This window comes from Takifugu flavidus, chromosome 19, assembly GCF_003711565.1.
Source record: "Takifugu flavidus isolate HTHZ2018 chromosome 19, ASM371156v2, whole genome shotgun sequence".
Taxonomy (NCBI): Eukaryota; Metazoa; Chordata; class Actinopteri; order Tetraodontiformes; family Tetraodontidae; genus Takifugu; species Takifugu flavidus.
Window position 1 is genome coordinate 8,924,570 of NC_079538.1, and position 20,257 is coordinate 8,944,826.

A 20,257-nucleotide genomic window follows, 5' to 3' on the forward strand; every position below is an offset into this window, starting at 1 on the left:
ACCAGGAAGCTGCCGCTAGCTGTGCGGGTCAGGGAGCGTTTGGAACAATTAGAACCGTGTTAATTAACGTGAAAACAAATGATTGGCTGAGAGAGAGAGAGAGGGAGAGAGAGACATTAGCAATGGTGGGAAACGGGAGGAAAACAGGAGTCGTTTCGGTGCCGTTACGCTGTTTTTATTTCAGGTCAGAAGGTGGAACACAAGCAACAGAGCTGCCCCCCCAGGAGAAGCTACGGCCTGGGGGCAGCTGGGGGGGCGTGTGTGGAAGAAATTAATCAGACATTTTAGGTGGGGGGCAGAGAGGATGTCAGTGCTGGTGGTCCCCGAGATGGACAGGAGCAGCTCAGAGACGTTTCTAGGAAGAGTGTGTGTGTGTGTGTGTGTGTGTGTGTGTGTGTGTGTGTGTGTGTGTGAGTGTGTGTTTCTACGTGGTTGAATATTGAACCTTTTTTGGCCCTCAGGGCTGATAAATGTCTCCTCAAACCCGACCCGGTGCAGTCCTCAGATCTCAGTCCAACCTGATACGACTCAGCGTTTCCCTTCTCCTCCGTAGCGTGGCTGCGCTCCAACACCCCCCCCCCACCCCACCTTGCCTCCCCACCCCTCCCTCACAGCCACTTCTTCAGAACAGCCAGTGCCGAGTTGAAGGTGAACTGCGCCGGGTGGGTCCCGCGGTGAGCCAGCAGCAGGGAGCCCGCCTCGGGCCCGTGGCCGGCCGCCAGCAGCTCGGCAGCGGCGTTCTCCACGTCCCAGCCGCCCTCCTGCTGGTGGGACAGCAGGTGGGAGCTGAGGGGGGGGTACAGGGCCGAGGAGACGCAGCCGACGAGGAGCCCGGCGTCGAGGAGCGAGGAGAGGAGCTCTGCGTCGCAGGACTCGGCCGTCTCCTGGAGAACGAGAGGAGAGAAGCGTTTAGTGTGAAGAACACCTTCTTCCTCAGGAGCGCTGCCTCGGTTCTGCTTCTTCTTCTGTTGTTTTCATCCCCACAATTTACCACCCTCGCAGTTGCCCCCCGCCAGCGTCAGCTGCATGTTCTGCAGCAGACAAACCTGTTGCGGTCAGAACATCCACCGGCTCGCAGACGGGCGTCAGCGGGCGCAAGACAACAAAGAGAAAAACAACAAACAAAAGAAAAATGGAGGCAGCTGCAGCTTCCTGCTGCGGGCTGTCTGATTATGCTGTTACACGCATGAGGAACCCTGACGAGGTCAGGGCGCTCCAACCAGATGCTGACCCCGAGGTCAAACCACGTGCGGCTGCAAAACAAACACAAACACACACACACACCACACACACACAAACAAACAAACAAATGCGGCTTTGTTCGTGGGGCAACTGACTCCAACTACTGTACATCAAAACCTAAACTTCACCTTCAAACTCAACTGGGAAATAATTATTAAAAATAAGAATTTCTTTATCACCTTGCAAAGTACTGGCTAATAGTGTGGTCCTCCACCTGAGACCCCGCCTCCTCCTGAAACCCCGCCTCCTCCCGAGACTCCGCCTCCTCTCCTCCATCTCCATTGGCAGTGTCTATTATTAAGGTCGGGCTCAGAGGATGTGGCGGAGGGCGGCGACCCCCCATCAGGGTATTTCTGGCACCGAGGCAGATCAATTATAGATGCGGCGTCCTCCGCGTGGCGAAAGGCGGCAGGAAACACACCTATTCACCATCTCACACCTCCGTGCTGACTTCCTGCCATCTTTCACCTACAGAACAGCATCTTCACCTCTGTTTGTGGCAGCGATGAGGAGGGGGTCACCGTGCGCTGCCAGTGTCACACACACGCTTTTGTGTATCTGGACGGCGGCGAAAGTTTCCTCCAGATTATTCAAACGGGACCAAAACTGAAGGTCACAACTTTCAGTTCGGAGAGCAAATTTAGCATAACCTCATTTGTAAAATGTTTGCTAATTACTGAAATGACTCAGAAAATGCTAATAGGGAAACAATTTGCCGGCGGCGACAATCAGACGAGTAATTCTCAGATTAATTAATAACATATGGACGAAGATGTTCTGCTTGGAAATGAAAGTGAAAAGAACCAAGAATAAAAAAGTATACAGGAGGTATACAATAAAATACCGGTTGATCAAAAGCACCAGGCAACCCAAACATTACCAAACACACACACACACACACACACACACACACACACACACACGTTTCCAAGGCTATTACTGGCCAATGGTGTCATGAAAGAGTCCGTTTGATTGACAGTTGTGCTGAAAATAGATGTGAAAGAGCATCGGTGAGGTGGAGGGATGGAGGGGAATCTTGATATCGGCTAACTTTCCGTCCTTTTCTCCGGCACGAACAAGTGTGCCACATTTCAGGGCTCACGCACTGCGAGCGGGATGGCGGGCGGCAGATCTCTGCCCAAAAATACTGTAATAAATCCGAAGCCCCTCCCGCAGCCCAGCGCGAGGCTGCAGCTTTCCTTCTCCTCGGTGGGCGAGGAGGAATACAACCACCGTGTTGATACTCATTAATTTAGTCATTTCAGCTTCAAAGTGTGAGTCTCAGTGGTCTCCGATTACGGCGAGAGGCCCGTCCCAAATTAGCGTTATGCAAGTTTCTGTTGTTGGAATGAATGTTTCACAGCACGCGGCTGCAGAAGCAGGAAGTCTGTGTTGTGGAAAACGGGATTCCTGCCTGCAGTGAGGCAGACGGGGAGGATAAGATCTTGTTGTGGCGTGTGGAAGAGCGCTGTTCCCGCCCTCCGTTGGGAGTTGAGGCTACGCTAAGCTGCCTTTTGGTGCTGAGGTGTTGTTGATCTCGCCCATCTCTACGGAAACCTGTGAATAAGCGTAATTGCTACACGGCGAATTAACCATTAATTTGTCTTTCATTGAAATTAGCCGGGGTAAATTTGCATGCGTGTGCTTTAAAATTTCCAAACATGGGTTTAAAGCGATCTTCCCGGCTGTCTTCTCCGTCCCTCCTAATTGCCTCTCCCAGGATCCTCACCTCCTCACCTTCCTGTCTCTCCTTTAAAAATTCATGCTGGATGTAATCGGACCATTGCGGGAAGAGGTGGGGGGGAGGGGGGGTGGGGGCTCCATCACGCGCCGCTTCCCGGCTCAAAAGCTCAGCAGCCTGACAAACATGAAAACCTGCCCTGACGTTAAAAGCCCCCCCTCCCCAACATCTCTGAAGGTTCAAACGGCGTCTCTGCCTCCGTGGCGAGAACAAGAGGCGTCTCCGGTGTGCTGCCGCGGCCCCCGCGGGCCCCCGTGGGCCCCCGTGGGCCGGTGAGCGTAGACAGAAGCGCATCACAAGCGTGAGATGTCCCATCCTGTCCTCATTGCCCTCCTCTCACCTCCTGACAGGCAGGCGGGATTGTCTGTCCAACATGTTCTCCACGCCGGATAAGCGCTACCTGATTGCTTTGGTCACCCTCGTTCAGGATTCTCGCCGTGCAGCTCCCCCACTTCCTGTGAGCGTCTTCCTCTGCTCTTAGCTGCGAGCTAAAGCCCGCAGAGAGCTTAATTGGAATTACTATTCACGCAGGCGATTCACTAATGCATCGCTTGGCCTTCTTTTATCATTTAAATCATAAAGATTCTTTGGACTGTCAGCCAACCCCCCCCCCCCCCATCTCTCCATCCTGGAGCTTCAGCCGGCCGATGCACAAACACACTGACGAGATTGAGACTGACAGAAGAAGACGACAACGGGAAGAAAATATTTATATATTTATATGATTACGCACATGAGAAAAAACACCGGAGCAAATCAGGAGTCAACCGGCAAACGCAGCTGAACCAACGGGCTCAATATGGCACAAGAGGCGGCAAACGAGCCCGATTCAATCAGCAATTAGACGACTCAATCACACAAACACTTTCAGGCAGAGACACTATTTAGACTGTAGGAATGAGGAACTCCTGTAAGCTACGACTGCTAGCACATCCATCAGCATGTCCCACCTAGCGCCACTGGCTAACGGGGTTAGCCTCCAGGGCTGCAGGTGAGGACTAGAACGAGGTAACCAGCTAAAGTTTTGAGCGGAGGACGCGCGAAGCACCTATAGCTCCACGTGTTGCTCTGACAGCTCATTAATAACAGCGGGGCAGCTCTTATCAGCCCCTCATGTCTGTCTGCCATTAGTCGGGCTGGTGTTAACCCCCGGCCCCCTGCTCCCCCTCTGCTCCTCGTGGGCCATACATCTTCAGTGAGAGGAGCAGGAGCAGGTCAGAGGGCGGGAGAGAGGGATCCTCCTATGGCCTCCTGCAGCACCGCGTAAACACCACCCCCACCTCAGCCGCATGAAGGACTTCTCCATGAGAGTGTTTTGATGAAACATTTATCCTTTTTCGTGTGATCTCGGGGGGGGGGGGGTTCAGTATCCCAGATCCCCGTGTTTACCTACACGCCACACGCAGAGCCAAAGGCCCAGAAACGGCGCCTAATGATAAGACCTGTCAATCAGCCGCAGCCGGGCTTCTTCTTCATGTTTAATCACAAGCGTCTGCAGCGTTGATTAATATATTGTTGGTTGTGGCCTAAATTAACCCCAGACCTGCTAAATTAAGGATGGGAGAAAAAGAGTCCAGCACTTGGGAAGCGTTTTCTTAGATTAATTAGTTTTGTTTAGCGTGTCGGGATGAAAGGTTAGAAACTGCAAAGCAATTAGGCTTCGTTACTGCAAACACAATAGATTTCTGACTGATCCAGCTGCAGCAGAGACAAAGACGCTAACCGCTAACCGCTAGCAACAGACACGTCTGGGTTAGGCTTGTTTGGGTTAAATCGACGTCATGTGACTTTTACCAACGGGGGTCGATGCTCCAGCTCCAAAATCAACCTAACGGATGATTTGCCGTAATATGAGATGAGTATTTCAAGCAGGAAATTAGCAATTTAGCGGCGCAGTTGGTGAATATTTTACAGCCCCCCTAAATTCATTCATGTGTCCCCTCACAAATGTCTCGTTTAACAGGTGACAACACGGCGGCTTCCCAGCGGGGTGCATTCAGCGGCTGCGGGTCCCAGATTAGCCCGGGTTATGTTGACCAGCGCTTTCAATAAAGCAGCGAGGTTAGCGGATCAAACTGGTGCTGGGCAGAAGAACCCGATCCCAGGTCAGAATCAATATCAGGAGAGCGAGCGCTGATGTGCCACTGGTGAGGGAAATGACAGACACACACACACACACACACACACACACACACACACACACACACACACACACACACCTGCGTGCTGTCCTCTCTATCCTCAGGGGATCTCTTCATTTCCACACACGTGTTCTGTCATGTTACCTTTCCCTCCGGTCTCCCTCGCCCTCCCTCCCTCCCCTCTCAGTCGCTCTCTCTGGTCTCTGCGGGGGACGGCGGCGGCGCACTGCTCTGGTAACGCCGATGCTGAGGACTGCACCGTTTCATTTAAGCGGGGTTCTGGCGCTTCCTAGAGAGCCGTACTCTGATCTAATCCGGGTCTGCTGGGTCCGGGAGGACGACTCTGAGGAAGAGGCCTATCTGATCAGGCCCGGCTGGGCCCACCCACTCTAATCCCACTGTTGCTTCCCAAGGCCGGACGCATGCGGCACAGGACTGTTTCAATGCTGAGATGAACAGACTTTTGTTATGTGACGTCTTTTTTTTAATGTCTTTGCTCTGTTTATTTTCCACCCGTCCCGTGAGAAGACCCGCATCGACCCGCATCGACCCGCATCGACCCGCCTACCGTCTTATTGGATCTATTAATGCACAGGATGTTTCTCAAGTCTGTCACCAGATGTTTCAACTGATGTAGAAAAGGTTCTCTAAAGCTTCAGGTCAGAAAGTGTTTCTTTCAGAAAAATGGCTCAAAATGACGTATGAAGGTGGTTTTCACACACGTGTTGGCCTTCCTGCATTTGTAAGGACTCTCAATATCTGCCCTCTTTTTTTTAGCAAAAGGGTCAAAAGCAAATTCTGGTATTGCGTGTGGTTTTTATTTCCACTGCATCCCAAATCATCAAAAAAAACACTTGGAGAAATGAACGGAGCCTTCTTCCAGCAGCCAGGAAAAAGGACTAATGCCATAGCCCACGTTGCAAAATGTCCCCACAGTGTTGGTGAAATGTACACACACAGGGACACACACACACGCTGAAATACACACAGAAACACACACAGGTGTAAAACATAGTGATGGCAGGAACATCTAGATGAAAACTCTCTGTGTTCCAGGCGGCGGCCGTCCTGGTCCCCATTAATCCTGTTATCTGTGCTAATCCAAACACTGGATTTATGTTCTGACTCCGGGCTGACCTGAAGTTTTGAGAAGTTCAGTGAAGTTTTTTTTGTTGTTCTAGAGGTTTCGGGAACAGAGCGATGTGCGGCGCCGCTCAGAGTCGCTGGGTTTTATTTTCATCCCCGCCCCCCCGCGGTAACTCGAGTGGCAAATATAAACAGTTCGCGAATGTGAAATAATCATTCTGAAGCCTCCCCAGTGAAGTGGGCGCCGCTGTATCAACAACAACACGGCGTGCGCGGAAAACTTGGAAAGAAGAGACGAGTGGATTTAATGCACCTCACGTCCAGAACGCACTCACAAACACTCGGGGGTCCGAAGCGTCTCGTGCCCTAATTTACACCCAAACGATGTGCTTTCATCTGCCGGTTGAAATGATTTCACGACACCTGTGTAGCCCGGGCATCCGGGTGGGCGGAGACTTACTGCAGTCATGCTGCCGATCTGATCCAGAGTCAGCCGCAGCAGCTCCTCGTCGCCGCTCTCGGACATCAGTTTGAGGGCCGGCTGCTGCAGGCCGGCCGCACTCTGGAGCATCAGGCCAGCGATGCGTCGGAGGCACTAGAGAGATGAAGGGATGCGGGGGGGGGGGCAGGGGAGAGGAAAGGTTAATCAGGCAGGAACATAATACCTCCACCAACCACACGCAGCAGGCAGCGGGCCCTGTCGCAGCCACACGCGCTAATGTATGGCTATCACGAAGCAATCTGACTCCCCCATGCTCCGCCGGTTTCATTTGGGCAGATTCAAATTAAAGCTGAGAGCAGAGGAGAGCAGAGCGCCTACCCCCCCCCCCCTCCCCCGCCCCCCTCCGTGGCGTTCTAATATTAGCCAGCCGGGCAGACACTTGCCTATTCACGCTGAATAGCATTAGCGCTAAACCAATATCACAGTCAGCTGGCGCTAGACACACAAAATGGCATTAGGCTCCCCACGTGCGCGGCGCTCAGCGGTGCATGACGTGCGTGAAGGGTGTCGAGCGCTGCGGCGCCCGGACTAGCGCTGATGCTAACGCGGAGCTTTCGGGCTTATGCGCTGCTTTGGGATGTCGCAGTTACGCCGTGTGATGCTTACCGGCACCGGGAGCTTGTGTTTGGTGTTGTACAGCGATCTCACCATGGCGACGACCTGCCTACCCAGGTCTAAGGTGACCTCTGACCCCTGGCAGCGGGTCAGCAAGGCCGAGGTCAGCGCCACCCAGGGGTTACGCTCCGACTGTGACCTGGAGACGGGGAGGAAGATGAAGGTGAACGCAGTAGCCGTAGTAACAATACAGTTTGAATCATATTGCCTTAAAAATTATAGCAGCCTGCCTATGAATTAAAAACAAATGAGAGGAGAAGGCCAGCACAATAATCAGGGGGCTTCGAAACAAGCTAATAAATTCTGCCGCTGCGAGCGAGGGGCTGGCGTGTTTGATCGCGACCCTCTCGCAGTTAATAAACGGTGCATTTTCTCTCGGCGGGGAACGCCGGGGGAACTCCCGTCGGCTCTGACACACGTCACTTTATTTGCTAATGTCTCCAGAGTGACGGATTAGTTTCTACCGAGGCCAGCAAATACCAGAGTCGCCATGGAGGCATGACCTTCACAGCTCTTTATTAATGCACATCAGTCATGGTTAGAGTGGGGAAAAAGTGAGTGGAAACCACAGAAGGACTCGTTATCTCTTAATTGGATCTTAGTTTATGGATGATTGTGTTGGAATCATTAACTTAATTAGCTAGATCGCAAGAGTTAACGCTATATCGCAGCCTTTTTGTCGCTAGCCGCCGCTAGTTGAGTTTTTTTCAGGCCTTTATTTAAAGAGATGAGTTCTTAAATGTAGATCAACATGCTGGAAGACAGGAAGCAGAAACGATGGGGAGAAATCCCCCGAGTGTTCAAGGAGCGATGGAATCCTGTCAATAAACCCTCAATTATGGTGGGATTAAGATGGAGGCTGATGTCAGATTAGAGATAAGGACGGGTGCGCGCGAGCCTCCGTTAAAGAGCGTGTGAGAGGATAAGAAGGTCTGCGGTCCCAGACACCCGCAGCCCTCCGTGCAGCCGCCCAGGCTCCGTCTGCAGGTTTGCTTTTGCCCCTTTACCGGGGGGCCCCAGGGAACCCGTGGCAGGGCCGAGTCACCGCCAGCTCCTGCTGCGGCTTTGAACTGTGACTCGGATGCGACTTCTGGCTAAAACAGCCGGACTGGGAGGGAGCCAAACCCGTGTGAAGACTCCTCATTACGAGCAAACCTGCTAATTCTGGTGATGTATTCAACGGTGGGATTTATCTTTTTATTTCCTTGCGACCGACGTGCCCGGTGGTCCGGACGTCAGCGCAGCCCCGACGCCTGTTTGCTGCAGCTGACATCAAATCTAATATTAGCTGGAAACACATGTGACAAAAGTTGACAGATTCTCCTCATGAAGGGATTAGCTTGCTGCTAAACCTGCTCCACAAGATTAGTTTCCCCCGCTCCAGACAAAAATATACCCGGTTGCCAAACAACCTGGCTTATTTTTTACTTCCTGCAAGTTTGTTTTTTTTCCCCGTGTTGAACCAAATCTCCGCTTAGATGTGGAGTAAACACACCTGACAGGATTAAACGCTAAGTCAGAGCGGGAGTTACGGTCAGCCGCGTGTCTCGCACGCCTCCAGATAACGGCGCAGGCGGAGGGACCGTAACGAGGCGTTTGAAGGTTAAGTCATTCCCAGGTTTGCGTCCCAAATTACGACGGCTGGATGTAAGAGCCGCCGCGCATGAAACGCACGGCGAACGCAGACCAGACCTCAATTTCAGGCTTGCGTGCATCAAAGACGCGGCGAGGCACGTGAACGCAAGCAAGTTCAATGAAGATGAAAGGGAGCAAAAGGAGGGAAATCGGAAGGAAGCGGCGGTTTGGGCTGGCGTTTACCGGATCGTCCGCACCGGCCGGCGAGGTGGGAACCCTGTTGGTCTGATGGGGAAAAACCCCAGAGCGGCATTTTTGACTCATTTCATATTCCGTCTGGTAATCAACAGTTTCCCTTTAACGATGCTAAAACGGTTCAATCTGGTCTTTTATAAAGAGCATAAATGGGATTTTAACCACTTGTGATGAAGAGGGACGTAACAGAATGTTAATTTAAGAGAGAAAAAATGAAATGAAACCAGTCGACTTCAATCTTTTGAGCAAATCTAAGCACATCTGTCATGATGATCGCAATCTGTGATTCTTCCCAGTTGACTGAAGGTAAAAAGCACTTCCTTTGGTCCCGATGCTGCTTTAATCATCAAAGCAACTTTGCTGAATCTTCTAAATAAATGATTCGATCATTGTAATGGCCAAAACTACAAATACTTGTTCCCCGGATGCTTCAGGAGACGAGGAAACCGAGCCGGGTCCTCCGAGAACGCTCGCACTTCCAACGATGGTTAAACACCAATGTGTGTGTGTGTGTGTGTGTGTGTGTGTGTGTGTGAGCGCTTTTACAGCAGAAAGCACTGAAAGGATGCCGCTAAAACCACCCTGTCGGATATTAAACAGGTTCCAGATTCGTCCTCCTGCTGATTGCAGCCTCATTTATCAGCATTTATGCAAACAAAACAACCCCCCCCCCCCCCCCCCCCCCAAAAAAAACGGCGTCAATCATCTGATTTAACTCTTGCCAGGAGCACAAACAGCGACAGGTGTTTGTCTTACGTGTCACCCGTCGTCATGGGCGGCCACGCTTGCAGGAGCAGCACCAGGAGCTGGAAGTCGTCCCACCTCCGCGCGGCCTCCAGCAGCTCCAGGAAGAGGGCGAGTCGCTTCTCCTCAGTCTCCACATCCTCGATCTGGACCTGGGAGGAAGGGGAAGGGGGGGGGGGGGGGGTGAATGAGACTGGGGGGAGAGCAGCACGTATCACTGCTGATGAACAGCAGTGTTCCACCTGAGATCATCCATCTGCTCCCTTTTAAAGTGAAGAATAGTGGCACAAGTAGATTGATCTCAAAACAGGCTTTAATGGGGGGGGGGGGGCAGACCTGGATCTCAATATGAACAAGTGTGAACGCTTCAAACCCGACGTGTAATGGATGGAACAAGGCATCGAGCCCGTCGCTGTTGGTTCAGCACAGCCTCACCTGTGGCTGAACCTCTATGTCCTGCAAAGAGGAGGAGGACAAGGCTCAGGAGGAGGACAAGGCTCAGGAGGAGGAGGACAAGGCACAGGAGGAGGAGGAGGACAAGGCTCAGGAGGAGGAGGACAAGGCTCAGGAGGAGGAGGAGGACAAGGCACAGGAGGAGGTGGAGGACAAGGCTCAGAAGGAGGAGGACAAGGCTCAAGAGGAGGAGGAGGAGGACAAGGCTCAGGAGGATGAGGGGGGTGGTGGGGGGAAGTAATTAATTTTTTTTGTCTCAAAGGTTGGCTTCTAGTGTGATTTAACACTTCAGTGCACGGCTGATTTCTGAGGGGAGAACTACAACCTGCCAACACGAGGCTATCACACACACAAGTGCACGCACACCCACACACACACACACACGCACAAACGCACACACGCACGCACACACGCACGCACACACACACACGCACACACACCTCATCTCATTGCTCTGGAGAAGAAATGTGGCAGAAAATCTATGGAAATAAAATCTATGAAAATTCAACAGTGTATTAGATTTGGAAAGACATGAAAACATTAGAGAAGCTCAATCACAACATTAAACTGCTGCATATTCACTCGATGGCCACCTGTTAGCATAAGTAGCTAATCAGCCAGTCACATGGAGAGGAGAGTGGGAGGAGAGTGAGAGGGAGTGGGAGGAGAGGAGAGGGGAGGAGAGTGAGAGGAGAGTGGGAGGAGAGGGGAGGAGAGTGGGAGGAGAGGAGAGGGGAGGAGAGTGAGAGGAGAGTGAGAGGAGAGTGGAGAGGAGAGGGGAGGAGAGTGGGAGAGAGTGAGAGGAGAGTGGAGAGGAGAGTGAGAGGAGAGTGGAGAGGAGAGTGGGAGGAGAGGAGAGAGGAGAGGAGAGTGGGAGGAGAGTGAGAGGAGAGTGAGAGGAGGAGTGGGAGGAGAGTGAGAGGAGAGTGGGAGGAGAGAGGAGAGGAGAGTGGAGAGGAGAGTGGGAGGAGAGTGGGAGGAGAGGAGAGGAGAGTGGGAGGAGAGTGAGAGGAGAGTGGAGAGGAGAGTGGGAGGAGAGTGGGAGGAGAGTGGGAGGAGAGTGAGAGGAGAGTGGGAGGAGAGTGGGAGGAGAGTGGGAGGAGAGGAGAGTGAGAGGAGAGTGAGGAGAGTGGGAGGAGAGTGGGAAGAGAGTGAGAGGAGGAGAGTGAGAGGAGAGTGAGAGGAGAGTGGAGGAGAGTGGGAGGAGAGTGAGAGGAGAGTGGGAGGAGAGTGGGAGGAGAGTGGGAAGAGAGTGAGAGGAGAGTGAGAGGAGAGTGAGAGGAGAGTGAGAGGAGAGGGGAGGAGAGTGAGAGGAGAGGGGAGGAGAGGGGAGGAGAGTGGGAGGAGAGTGAGAGGAGAGTGGGAGGAGAGTGGGAGGAGGAGAGTGGGAGGAGAGTGAGAGGAGAGTGAGAGGAGAGTGAGAGGAGAGTGGGAGGAGAGTGGGAGGAGGAGTGGGAGGAGAGTGGGAGGAGAGTGGGAGGAGAGGGGAGGAGAGTGGGAGAGAGTGAGAGGAGAGTGAGAGGAGAGTGAGAGGAGAGTGGGAGGAGAGTGGAGGAGAGTGAGAGGAGAGTGGGAGGAGAGTGGGAGGAGAGAGTGGGAGGAGAGAGAGTGGGAGGAGAGTGAGAGGAGGAGAGTGAGAGGAGAGTGGGAGGAGAGTGGGAGGAGAGTGGGAGGAGAGTGGGAGGAGAGTGGGAGGAGAGTGGGAGGAGAGTGGTTTCTGGACCATGACAAGTTTACCCTCCAGTGTCTCCAGATCTCAAACCTGTTGAGCACCGCTGGGACGCGGTGGAACGAGAGGTTCACATCACAGATGTGCAGCAACAGCGCGATGCTACTATGTCCATATGGACCATAAATCCGAGGAATGTTCCCACCTCCAGGCGGAACGTATGCCACGAATAATTACGGCAGTTCTGGAGCCGCAGGAGGTCCAACCGTTTCTGAGACAGTTCTACCTAATAAAATGGGGTTTTGGCTGAGATCAGTTGTTGATTCTGACACAATCAAACATCAACAAAAAAATCTGTAGTTTTCAGTAAATGTAGAAACCGTAACGCTTAAAGTCTCTATGCTAGTCTGCATGATACCATAGCAACGGTTGCTACGTCAGTAGCGTTAAATAGCGATCAATCCAGCAGCTGTTAAAGTTCTCTCCTTTTTATCATCTGAATGGACGTTAAATGAGACGTGTTTGTCGTCCGTCTGGCATATTGACAGTTTAATGATTGACTGAACCGACAATTTTAAAGCACCGACGCGCCGCTGCCCCCCCCCCCCCCCCCCCCACGACAACACAACAGAGCCTCCGATGGGGCCTCTGCGTCGGATCATTCCCCTCATTAAGTGTCCTGTACTTCTGGATCTGAGACATCTGAGGCGTTGAGACAGTAATTTAGAAATAACGGCTGATATTAATAACTGACAGAGGAGGGGACCCTTGTGTAGGAACCCCCCCGATCCGGGGGGGTGGAGCAGAAAATGAGTTTAGACAAAGGTTAGAAGCATTAAATAAAGCAACTGTTGGAACAACAGACAAACTTTTCTGTCTTACTGACTCACTTGTGTTACAGATACTGATTCTTATTAGGTCACTGCATCCCAAGGGTCTAAAAGTAAACACACACACACACACACACACACACACACACACACACACACACACACACGAGTCTTGTAAGAGCAGCTCCTACTGTACATTAATGCTCACTCCTGAACTAAAACCCACGTTTATCACCTGCTTCCTTCGAATGTTCCCTCCTCGTCTTAAAATAATGAGGCTGTATCATTATCTCGGTGACCTTTAAGGTTACTTGCGAAGAAACATTTTCATTATGAATCAAAGAAATGAAAAACATTGTTGCTAAAACAAGTGTCAAGTGGTGGGAAGATTTTTTTCCGATCTTGCGGCTTTGAAGTTAGATTAAATATAATTATTGTGTGCTTTTAAAGGCCATAAAGCGTCATGAACCTTAGAATGATTTAAAACTAGATTAATATTCCTTTTGAACTCTCGAGTGTAAAACTACTCCTAATGAGTTTTAATTCGATTCCATTCGATTAGAAAAATATTTGTATTTACTCAGCAATTGTTAGCATGGAAAAGAATAAAGTTTTAAAGAAAAGTAGAAAGAGAAACACACACACACACACACACACACACACACACACACACACACACACACACACACACACACACACACACACAGTAAAAAGATGCCAACTCACACCGGCTTTAATTTCAGGCTTCAGAACCTCTTTTTTTGACTGGGCTGGCACAAAAGTCTCTGTTGTTAAATTATGCCGACCACACGCTACAAGCTCGCCCACTGTGACTGCAGGAAACGGCGCTCTTAACGAAACGATACGTGGGGCAGGAAAACGAGAAGAAAGCAGAGGAATGAAGTGGAGGCTGAAGTAAATGAAACATGACAACTGCAGGATACCGGCAGCCACATTATTGCTTTTTGACAAGCTTTTAGGTTTTAACGCGGGATAAAGTGAAAACATCCGAGGAGGTGGGGGATTGTGGGTAGCAGCGATGCTCTAAAATGTTTATTACATTTTACCAAATGCTGCGATTTGTTCATAAATGTATCTGAAAGCAATAGGAGGGCTCTTTTTCCTACCCTGAAGGCTGGAAAGTCACACTTTTTACCGTTTTTGTCAGCTGCACCGGTAAAAGTCGCGCGTGCTCTGATGAACGAGCTGGTCGGTGAAAAACAACTTAAACTGACGTTTTTAAGCAGATTAAAAGCCGCAATGCTGCCAGACCCAGCAATCAGCATATGAAAATAAAACAATGAGAGAGAGAGATGGAATGTGACAATGGGAGTTAATAGAGCAGAAACCTGTAAGAACCCACTCACAAAAGGGTTTATAGGAAAAGATAAAAGGTCGCCTTGTGTGTGCATGTATGTACGTTCTTGTACACATTACAAAGTGAGGACCAGAAGCAGAAATTCTTCCCCCTTTTTTGGGGAAGTGATGGCATGCTGCTCCTCCTGAATGCAAAGGGCTGTTAGAGGGTTAAAGCTTGGTTTCAAGGTCGAGGTTAGAATCCGTCTGTGATGAGCAGTGGATGGGTTGGGTGGGTTTGGTTTAGGCTGGTGTGAGGCTGATTGTTGTGGTGGTTGTTTTAAGGGCAAAGGGCTGGGCAACTCATTATATCGATGAGAGGATAAAAATTTACGTTTGAGTGTGTAAGTGAGTTTGTGCCTGTGAGATAAAGGGAGAGTGATAAAGAGTGGAATATACAAGTAAAGCTATCGGACAATAACTATTGGAAGGACACAGGAACACACACACTCACAGGCACCCCTGGGCAAACAGACCCACAGATGAGGCAAAAACCATCGCTTAAATGCCCCTGAAGGACCTTCAATAAAGACCTGTGAAATTATTTCCTCCATATGTCGCCATCATTTCCTGAAGGAATGAAGTCCTCGCAAATAAATATTCAAACATGAAAGGGCTCCACTGGAGACTTTTAAGTCTAACTTCTTTCAAGGTGCAGGCGACAGTTGACGGTAACGCCGTGGATGGGTTTATACTGGCAGAAGGAAGGAAAAAGGCTCCGCGTTCGATGAAGCCTCACCGGAGCGACGCTGGGGCACCGCTGTTAGCATGTGGCTGCTATTCACAGGTGTGAAACCAACCACACGCAGCTACGAGCCACAATCTCCATCCTGGAACCATGTCGGACGGACCTGTGCCGACTTTAAAAGCTCCTCCGAAGTAGGAGACAACACATTTTTATCTATTTAGGCCTAAAACTGACGCGTCCGTGACCTTTGACCCCCCCCCCCAAAACATCCAGATGGAGGAATAATAATAATATTAATAATCTATCAGCTTCTGTGTACATTATATTCACTCCAAATTCCAATTTACATTTCAAGCAGTTGGAGCATGATACCATTAAGCTGCCGAATGAGAAAACAAGGATTAAAGTGTCAACATTTGCATATTCCATCCCACTCGTAAGACGAACCATCCTTTGGCAGGAGCTAATATTTAAGTGTCAACACAAATAAACACAATTATGAATTTATTAACGGCCATTAGATGTGACAGTTAATAACCGGAAAAGGGGAAAATCGTTTTCACTTTTCATTACCAACAGTGGCAGCTGGCAAAACAGCAGCCAGTTTTGATTCTTTCTTACACGTTTGATGCGTCACGGGAAATAAATCAAAATCAAAATTATGTATCTATCACAAAGGAGGTGAAACTACGACCAAATCTAGTTTTTACGCAAATAAATGGAATGACCGAGAGGTTCCATCATCAGACCATTAACAAGGACTAACCGTTCATAAATTACTGTCATTAGGATATTTAAAAACAGCCATATTTACTTATTTAAGGTGCGAGGCCATTGTTTATGTAGTCGCGGAGACTTAATGGATTAGCGTCGAGCTAGGAGCCCGTCCGTCAGGCACAACTTAAAAGATTAAAGCAATTGATCATTCCGGCTTGCATTTCATACATATGCCGCACAGCAATCAATCAAAATCAACACGTTGGATTAGAAATTAAATATATAGCATCCAGCCTAGGACTGTTGAGACAGCTCAATTATTCATAATAAGCTGGGAGGACTATCTCGCAGCACTTATGCAACATTAACTACAGTGGGGTGAAGTTTGTCTTAACTTCTGTATTTATTACCGCTTGAACTTTTGCCGCCGATAAATTCCTTCATAAATTCATCTGAGAACAGGAAGCAGAGACTCTGTCCGCCCTGGCAGAATGCCCCCCGGCTGTAGTTGCCAATGGACGGTGGCGGCTGAAGGAGGCACAGAAGGCCACGCGGTGCCATGTTTCAGAAGTATACTTTGGTTGCTGCGTGATAAACTGTTCTCTTTGAATGATTTGAATGCAACAGTGCAAATAAACCAGGAGCGAATGCGGTTGGTTTTTAGGGCCTTTCACTGGGGCTAAACTGCAAATATTACTCACCTGACAGATCAAAAGATCGCCACTACAAACCAACGTAGGCACACATTTATGTCATAACTTTTAACAGCGGAGGAAATATTTCCATTCAGAAAGAAATCGAGTAAAGCAGCTTCAGGCCTTTGCATCATCGTAATATACTAAAAAATAGCCTATTTCTTATGTGATGTGTAAGGAAAAACCAATACGAACAGACAATTAAACTGCAGCAGCTGGAATCTATAGCATATAGACAGCTGGAGGCCTGTGGGAACGTTCAGAACAATTAAGGGTTCGATCGCTACAGAACAATCAGCTGCAAGGTTATGGTGCTGAAATATGGTAAAAGGAATAAAACAGAAAGGTTTTATTAATGAACGCGTTTACAGAGGAGTTATGAGGCATTCAGGAACCCGCTTCCCAAAATTTAATACAGTTTTGTCCCAACATGATGGCCCACCGCTTATATCCGTGCTGTGGTCCTGCACAAGTGGACGGTTTATTTCCACAATCCCACCCTGTCAACATCAGAGAGACAAGAGCGTCGACTCTCTCGTCCTTGCAATTCATCATCACAAGTGTGGAAGAGGAGCGTACGTGGACATCTGACAACAATGGCCCCTCCTGCCTTGAGAGAAAAGTTAACACTGGTACTGCATCACCACAGCAGCCTGGGAAATCATCAGCCTCCCAGTTGTGATGCGTCCCGTCATATTAGCCCCGCCAATTATGGCGGTGGCATGAAATCAATTCCACCATTCTATCAAATGAATGGGCGGACTGAGGGACGGGTTTTTTTTATTAAATATCATCAGCTGGAAATGGATGAGTCTAAATATTACTGATGTCAGGTTGTTAAGTTAAATGAGACGGACTCAGGCTACATCTGGGTAAAATACAGGCTGATTACGGCTGCGTGTGTATCCACACAGGCAATAACTCTCCAGACCACTAGGAGGTGGTAGTTAGTGCAGTCTAAAGGAAAAACACGTAGTTAACATGGAAAAACGTTCAATCAAAAAAATCCATGTGCATCACATGTTTTAGTATTTAGAAACACAAATTCACTGTCTTTAATGTTTCTGTCCTCAAGAAGTGACCTTATTAACGTTCCAACTAGATGTGTTTTAAACCACTTTTAGCCCACTGACTGTTAATCTGAAGCAATGGGTGCTAAAAAATGACAAAAACATAAATAATGGGAAGATAAAACACTAAATGCAGAGGGAAAAAACTACTGTTCTTAAAACTAACAACAGATTTTGTCACTTGATTGGCTAATCCTGCCGATCTCAACGAGCCAACTGTGAGAAATCCTACACTGCTCAGCTTCATTTCACCTGTTTTTCTCAGGAATGAACCTGGAAATGGTGTCAAAATGGCAACAGGACTAATCCCAAATACAGGAGCTCCAGGTGAACAATGTTGAAGTTTGACTCTCTTCCTACCAGGATGTCAGCATATACCCTCCATCAGGAGGGGGTACAGTTTGCTGCTGGTAGCTATGGATAAAGAGACGGCCGTGTAGGTATAAAGTTATCAGACGTTGTCCCCCGGTAGCTCATTCCTTAAACCACAACTTTAGAATAGCAAAAATGACTCAACATGTTTACAAATTCACGATATACCTCAGGCGGAAGCTGAATATACGGCGCTGGTGTTTACAGGAAGAGGTTTCTGCAGAAGGACACCACTCGCTTAAAGCTAATCAAGACTGCAGACAAATAAAAGCCATTAATTAAGAGAGCTATTGGGTTTGATTAGACGGTTGTTTTGTGGTGATACAACAACACAACCAGCTCTTTAACCTGGTAATCTAATCAGGCTTAAGTGTTCTGTCTAAACTGAGGCAAAGGTGCATCTTTCCTGTGCCGGTGAACTTTTGCCCTCATCAACAAATGCAGTCCGATGATCTTCTCCGTTATGCCGCAATTATCTCGGTCCCTGACCTGCGAGCGGGAGAGAGGAGCGATGACGGCGGGTGTCAGCGCGTCGGTCTGGGAGCGACGGTCGGAGCCGAGGGATCCAGAGGGTTTCGCGCTTGGCCTTTACAGAGTGCGATCCGAATGAGCTCATCAATATTCATGGACCGCTCCGACTCGCGTCCCAGGCGACCGGCGGAATAAAGTTGCAGAGGTCACACACTTCACAAGCAGGAGAGAGACTGAGCAATGCCAGGGACGATCAGAGAGAAAGTTCCAGGCAAAATGAGAGCAAAGAGAGGCAATCACCTGAAGGGTAGAGCCTCTGTGGCAGCCCGGGGGCTTGGGAAGCTCATCACGCCTCAAAGTGCACATCATGGAATTAAACACAGGAAGCGAACTTTAGAGCAAAGCTAACCACACACACGCCCAGAGAGAATAAACAAACCCTACAGACGGGGAATGTAAACGACGTGACAGGGTGGCTGCTGTGACAAACACACACAGCGGCTCCAACAGCTCCCTGAAGTCTGGGCTAGATCTACAGTATCCAACACAGCCACGGAGAATACAGGCTGGAACGCACCTCCAGAGAGGAGAACGAGGAAGATAAGAGAGGAACAAAATAATAAAAACAACAGAGTCTGAAGTCTGAAAGGAGCAGATGATCAAGGTTAGGAGGAAAGAACAAGCTTGTAGCTTAAAAACATCTTGACGTGCAGATGTCAACGTGACGGCGCACATAAGCAGCTTTTACAGCACATTTTAATATTAAACCCATCTGCTCTCCTAAATCATGCATGCGCGTGACGCCTGATGAATATTTACGATGCGACGGAGGCCGAGGAGATGCAAAGACATGACCAAAAAAAAACCGTGATGGTCTGACATGCGGATACATGTAATTACTAAAGATGAGTATCATTTAATTGCTTCAAATTGTACGCAGTTAATGCGCGGCAGGATTTGAATGGCGAGGTCGCCGCTTAAACCCGGACGCAAACTTGCACAGCCGATAAGGTAAAGCCTTCACCTGGTACCACAGCAATACGCTAAGAGAGATAATGGTGCGCCCATCCTCCATCTTTTCCCACAGCTACAGCCCAACTGTCCTTGGGCTCTTTTCTCCGCATCCATCTCCTTTTGTTTATTTGATTGCGACACCTCCTCTGAGGTGTTTCTTTGACTGGATCATCAGCGATCCTGCTGAGATGACAAAGCGTTGCGCTCCTCTCTCCTGGCTCCCTCCAACGGGGAGAATAAATAAAGAAATCTGAAGGAGCTGCTGGGGATGCATTAGACCTGGCAAAACAAGAGGATAACAGCCGGGCCATGACCCCTGACCTGCAGCAGATGGGTGTGGCTATATGATGGCTTACCCCATCTGGTTTATTATTCAGCTTCCTTTAATCTCTTCCTCTCTCTCCCCCCAAACTCGTTCACCTCCATCAAACAACTCCTCGCCACCTAATTTCTTCTGTCCGTGACCTCGGCCACTGCCTACCCCGACTTCTGATTCAGTTAATTAAAAGTAAACAGCGAGCGCTCGTCTCTTATACACTGTTATCCTGACTTCCTGTCAGGAATGATCTGCAAATGGTGCCCAGAAGATCCCGCGCTAGCACACTGCAGAGGGTTTTACACTGACAGAGAAGCTCATTTCTGCTCCCTTTCCTTGGAATAATGCACAGAAGCTGTGCAGGATAGTTTTGACTGTGCATTTAAAAAGTGGCCAGAGGGAAAAAAAGGCCTGTGAGAAATAAATTCTGCGTGGTTTTTCAGATGTCAGGGAAAATGAAATGAGAAGCAATAAAAATGACCTCCAGAGGCTGTGTTAGTAGCAGAGCGGAGGCGCGCCCGTCACAGCCTGGCTGGCCTCAGCTCGCTTCATCCATATTGGATGGACTCCGAGGCCAAACATCTCAACATGGAAACAATGTTCCACGGCAAATGATCCGCGGAGATGCACGGGCGGCGGCTTTTCACGTGCAAATGTGCGGAAAAAACATTCGGCAGCTTTGTGTGTGAAGACACTTCATTGGAG

General features: G+C 49.5%; 1 protein-coding gene across 1 annotated transcript in view; it reads right to left on the bottom strand.

Moving 5' to 3' along the window:
• Positions 1-159: 159 nt before the first annotated feature.
• The window catches only part of nbas (NBAS subunit of NRZ tethering complex), a 91,221-nt gene continuing 71,123 nt past the window's right edge, over positions 160-20,257 (bottom strand). Inside the window, exons 50-53 of the mRNA XM_057016293.1 lie at positions 9,914-10,053; positions 7,319-7,466; positions 6,671-6,805; positions 160-884 (exon numbers count right to left, since the gene is read on the bottom strand). Of these exons, the coding sequence (XP_056872273.1) occupies positions 609-884; positions 6,671-6,805; positions 7,319-7,466; positions 9,914-10,053 (699 nt within the window). The 3' untranslated portion in view covers positions 160-608. The remainder of the gene's footprint in view (positions 885-6,670; positions 6,806-7,318; positions 7,467-9,913; positions 10,054-20,257) is intronic.